The sequence below is a fragment of the Herpailurus yagouaroundi genome, unplaced genomic scaffold (assembly GCF_014898765.1).
Source record: "Herpailurus yagouaroundi ecotype Mexico unplaced genomic scaffold, PumYag 28, whole genome shotgun sequence".
In the NCBI taxonomy this organism is placed as follows: domain Eukaryota; kingdom Metazoa; phylum Chordata; class Mammalia; order Carnivora; family Felidae; genus Herpailurus; species Herpailurus yagouaroundi.
In genome coordinates, this window is record NW_024412376.1 from 12,812,949 (window position 1) to 12,818,484 (window position 5,536).

General features: G+C 41.5%; 1 protein-coding gene across 1 annotated transcript; it reads right to left on the reverse strand.

Annotated features, from left to right (window-relative positions):
• Positions 1–1,814: 1,814 nt before the first annotated feature.
• On the reverse strand, positions 1,815–2,471 carry LOC121038522 (60S ribosomal protein L12-like; the record flags this gene model as incomplete). The annotated part of the gene is made up of 1 exon (XM_040491513.1): positions 1,815–2,471. A coding segment is annotated over one exon (441 nt), but the record flags the coding sequence as incomplete, so codon positions are not given.
• Between the last annotated feature and the right edge of the window lie 3,065 nt (positions 2,472–5,536).

Genomic DNA, 5,536 nt, shown 5'->3' on the forward strand with positions numbered 1-5,536 from the left:
TCATTTGGAAAATGGGGATAAAATCCACCTTGAAGGCTTCTGATGAGTATTGATTACATGAAAAAAAATTGTAAAGAACCTAGAACACATTAGGTGCTCATTAAATTCCCTTTTCCTACATTCTGGATAAATAAAATTTGATTTTCTTAAAAAGAGAAAAGTGTCAAATGGTAGATTTTTGTTTCAAAAAGTCATTTTTGTTTAGACCTTAAATATTTGATCAAGGCACTTCCTCCCAAATCTTCAAAGTAAAAGTGATAAAAAATACTATATAATTCTTTTGAAAATAACTGAAAATTTGAAGAAGAGTTTCAAGAATAGGAATAGTACAAAGAAGACCTGATTACATTTTATATGGATTTACCTTTACTTAACATGTTACCTCATTGGCTCTATCATTCTCTTTTTCTCTCTCTCTGTATGTATATACATATACATATATATATATATATACACATTTTTTTCCTGAACTGTTTGAGAGTGAGTGGCATACATCCCAGTCCTTATCCTTCAATATTTCAATGTATATTTTCTAAAAATAGGATGTTCTCTTATCTTACCATAATACAGTTATCAAGCTCAGCAAAGTTAACATTGATAGAATACTTTATAGCTAATCTCCCATCCTAATTCCAGTTTTGTCAATCAACACAATGTTTTTTACAGCATATTTCTTTTTTTTCTGCCAGTATAGGATTGGTTGCTGCATTCAGTTGCCGTGTCTCCTTTAATCTGATTAACAAAAATTATATATTACCATTTATTTGATCATTGATAAATGATATACATGGCTGGCTAATTTATTTATGATTTAAGTAACAGTGCAATAGAGTAATCAACATAGCAACAATTTTAAACTCATCTGCCTAGCTTTCAAGTCCTCTGTAATCAGCCCTCACTTTTTTTTAAAGTTTATTTATTTATTTTGAGAGAGAGAGAGAGAGCACAAGTGGGGGAGGAAGGGGGGGGCGGAGAGGGAGAGAATCCCAAGCAGTTTCTGCACTGTCAGTGCACAGCCCAAGGCAGGGCTTGAGATTACCACCCAAACCAAGATCAAGAGTCAGGTGCTCAACCAGCTGAGCCACCCAGGAACCTCTGCCCTTACTTTAATTACCTATATGCTGCTCCCCTATGGTGGCAGCACCTTGTAGCTGGAAAAACACAAGCTTGGGGCAAGTGCTCTGGGTGTGAATCCTGGCTCTACTGCCTTTTGACTACATGGTCTGTAACAAGTTTCTTAACTTCTAGCTCCTTCCAAAAAAACTTGTAGCTATTCAATTAATAATTGAGGAACCAATAAATAAATCTAGTGCATAGGCTTGGTAGGAAAATCAAATGCAATCATTTGCCTAAATGAGCCCACAAATGTTCTTGGCACATAGGAATTTCTCTGAAAATGTTTATTCGTTTGCCTTCCTCCTTGCCGGAGCCTGGTTGTTGCTACATTCATTCCTGCCTCCCTAGCTTTGTTCACGCAGGTCCCACTTCTGCCTCTTTTTGAAGCCTACCCAAAGCCCAAGTATTTGTTAAGATTCAGCTCTACTTTTTTTTTTAATTCTTTTTTAATGTTTATTTATTTTTGACAGAGAGAGAGAGACAGAGTATGAGTGGGGGAGGGGCAAAGAGAGAGGGAGACAGAATCTGAAACAGGCTCCAGGCTCTGAGCTGTCAGCACAGACCCCGAAGCGAGGCTCGAACTCACAGACCGCGAGATCGTGACCTGGCTGAAGTCGGACGCTCAACCAACTGCGCCACCCAGGCTCCCCCCAACTCTACTTTTTTTATATTCGTCATGAAGTCCTCATTAATCTCAGTACTCTCTCTACCTTTGAAGCCTTTATGATCCTTTATTGAAATATTTTCCTTTGTAGTTCTTAACTAGCTGGGCATTCCCCTGCGCCACTGTTGATGTCATCTATGATGTCATGAGGGTGGTGGCCATCAATATGGCAGCTCACAGATTGGGCAGTCCCCAGGATCTCTCTAGTGATTCCAGAGAGTTCTCTGGCTAGAGATCGGTGCTGCCTCTGTCAGGCAATGTCGATAATCTTGTCAGAAGTGATGTTTCCGCTGTGCTTGATGTTTTTCTGCTCCTTTCTGTATCTTGGCGGTTCCTTGAGGGCTTTGATCATCGGAGCAGAGCCAGAAGGTACCACTTCAATCTGGGCCTGTGTATTCTGAATGGTCACTTTCACTGTCATCCTCAGACCCTTCCCATCACCAGTTGCATTGGTGATGTCATCACAAACTTCTTTTACAGACAGACCCAGGGGACTGATCTTCGGGGCCAAGGCAGATGTGGCATGGACTGCCCCGCCTGTGCACCTCAGGTATATGCCTTTGATCTCTTTGGGGTCGAACTTAGGCAGCGTGGTGGAGGCGACTAGCGTGGGACGAACCAGGGTTTGGGATAACCGAAGAGAGTTGCACCTAGGCCTCCTCCCAGCCAAAAGCCTCAAGTGAATGAGATATTAGACACTAAAATTTAGGGGTCCCAATAAGGCCATAAACAGAGAGAAGCTCTCACATAAAGAAAGGAAAACACTCAACAGTTACTGAGCAGTGACGAGTGCTTTCCCTGTACAATTATGTTTATCCCCACAATGGCCTCAACAGGGAGGTCTTCATAGTCCTATTTTGCTGATGAGGAGCCTTTGGTGCAAGGTCACAGAGCTGGAAATGGCAAAGGTGGATTTTGAACCCACCATTGGTTGCACACTTCCTTTTAGGTTGGATTGCCGCCTTCGCTGACATTTATGTTAAAAAATATTGGTTTTTAACTCACGAGTGATAAGTCCACATTTAGTTTTTGAAAAACTACAATGGTAGCAGAGATGGGCATATCTAACCTCTCGTTCAACATAAATTAATTTTTGTCCCCGTGAGTCAAGGTAGCTTGTGGTTTACTCAGTGTCACTCAAAAATGACAGTTTTATGTGCTTCGGAGGGAGAACTGGTTGACTAATGGGTAGTTCAGAAACCTTTTACACACAAAGAGCTCAATAATTTCCCACTTTAAAAGTGTCACTTGCAGGTATCAGTTAACGACCAGCAATGGCTACTCAACAAACAGGCATTTATGATGAGTGCTTCAGTGTGAGAAGTTGGACAAAATGACCTCTTGGGGCCCTCCCCATGGATGTAATCAATCTCATCAAACCTCAGGCTCAGTTGGAGGCCAGAGTGGAGCACTGCTCTCCTGTTTTGAGCTGTTACGTTCCTGTTTTGAAGGAACACACCTTATCTCCCCAACTGGGAGGTTCTGTGAGGGCAGAGACTTGACTTTTGTTTTTCTCCCAAAGCAGCAGGTGCAGAATCGAGCACGTAGTAGGTACTCAGTAAACACTAATTGAATGATTACTTCAAGATCTTGTAACTCCAGATGCTTATAATACGGGGACACTTAAAGCGGGGTCAGAGCAACAGGGGACTCTAAATAATGGTCCTGAAGAGCCATTATAAAACAGATTGGGCAGACTCCCCAGTAACAGACAACATTTATTGCTTTAGAGATCTAGTAGCCACTTTGTTATTGTTGTTGTTGTTGTTTTTAATTTTTTTTTAAACGTTTATTTATTTTTGAGACAGGGAGAGACAGAGCATGAACAGGGGAGAGTCAGAGAGAGGGAGACACAGTATATGAAGTAGGCTCCAGGCTCTGAGCTGTCAGCACAGAGCCCGACACGGGGCTAGAACTCACGGACCGCAAGATCATGACCTGAGCCGAAGTCGGCCGCCCAACCAACTGAGCCACCCAGGTGCCCCTGTTATTGTTGTTGTTAAACATGGACTTAAGTAAAAGAATAGGTCTCTTTTCTCAACTCTGATTCTATTTTGGTCTTAACCCTGACAACATGTGATACAGAAATAAGCCTGTCTTTGTCCCTAATAAAGGAAGTTTCTTGAGTTAGAAACACTAATCAGTTTTAGTGGTTTAGAGATGTGTGAGCCAGCATCAAGATTTTTCATAAGCAGAAGTATGGGACACCTTTGTAAAGAAGATAGAATAAAACTAGATCATAAGCTCTTACTCCTACAGTACCTGATGGAATGAATGACCACGTTAAAAAGTCAAAACAAAATAAAACACCAGAGAAAGTTTTTAAAAAATGATGAGCAGCATTTAAACAAGAAAAAGTGTATTATTTTCTTTATATTTGATCCTAATTTTATAAAAGTATTTCTTATATCCAGTTTATTTAAAATTTTTTAACTGTCTATTTATTTTGAGAGAGAAAGGGAGAGAACATGTGTGTGAGAAGGAGAGAGGCAGAGAGAGAGGGAGAGAATCCCAAGCAGGTTCTGTGCTGTCAGTGCAGAGTTGGATGTGGGGCTCAAGCCCACCCGCAGTGAGATCATGACCTAAGCCCAAATCAGGAGCCAGACAGATGCTTAACCGCCTGAGCCACCCAGGCGCCCCTATCCAGTTTATGCACACATGGAGAGCTGCTGAGGTGATATGCACTTTAATATTATGGGGCACCTGGGTGGCTCAGTTTGTTAAGCATCTACCTTCGGCTGAGTCATAATCTCACCATTCATGAGTTCAAGCCCCACACTGGGCTCTCTGCTATCCGTGCAGAGCCTGCTTCAGATCCTCTGTTGCCTCTCTCTCTGTCTCTCCCCCATTTGCACACTCTCCCTCTCTCTCTGTCTCAAATATAAATAAAACCTTAAAAAGATACATTAATAATGATTTATTTCATGTGGTGGTGTTTGAGCTAAAACTTCACATTTGCATATTCTACGTTACTTGAATTCTTTATGTATATACATTACTAAAAAGTCAATATATATTTTGAATGCTGCATTAGCAACTTTTCAGGGTATTGCAAACTGAGGCAACTTCCTCCTGCTCATGTATGGCTGTACTCATGGCCTGTACTCAGCTTCGCTTCTTTTCTTACTCTGGACACTAGTCAATGTATGCACAGCTAATTCTAGATGTAGAATTTCTTCTCCCCAGAGTTCTGCCCTGTGGTGTTGCTATAGATTGAATGTTTGTGACCTCACCCTTACCCCCCCCCCCCCCAAGTCACATGATGAAATCCTAACCCCCAAAGTGATGATATTGGGAAGTGAGGCCTTTGAGATATGATTTGGTCAAGAGGGTAGAGTCCTCATGAATGGGATTCATGCCCTTATAGAGGAGACCCCAGACAGCTCCCTTATGCCTTCTACCATGTGAAGACACGGTGGGAAGATGGTCAGCTACGAACCAGGAAGTGGGTTCTCATGAGACACAGAATCTGCTTGCACTTTGATCTTGGACTTCCCAGGCTCTAGAACTGTGAGAAACAAATTTCTTTTGTTTACAAGCCACTCACTCTACTGCCTAAATGGATTGAGACAGGTGTCCAGTCTGTCCTGAGGTGGCCTCCTGGCCACTATTTTCTTAATGTTGGAGTTTTACATTGCTTCTGCTAAGGATGGAAATTTTAACTTGTCATCACTGTTTTTCTACGTAAATCTTCATTCATAACTTTGACTACTTTCTAGGATAAAATCTTAGAAGTAGGGTCAAAGCATATGACTT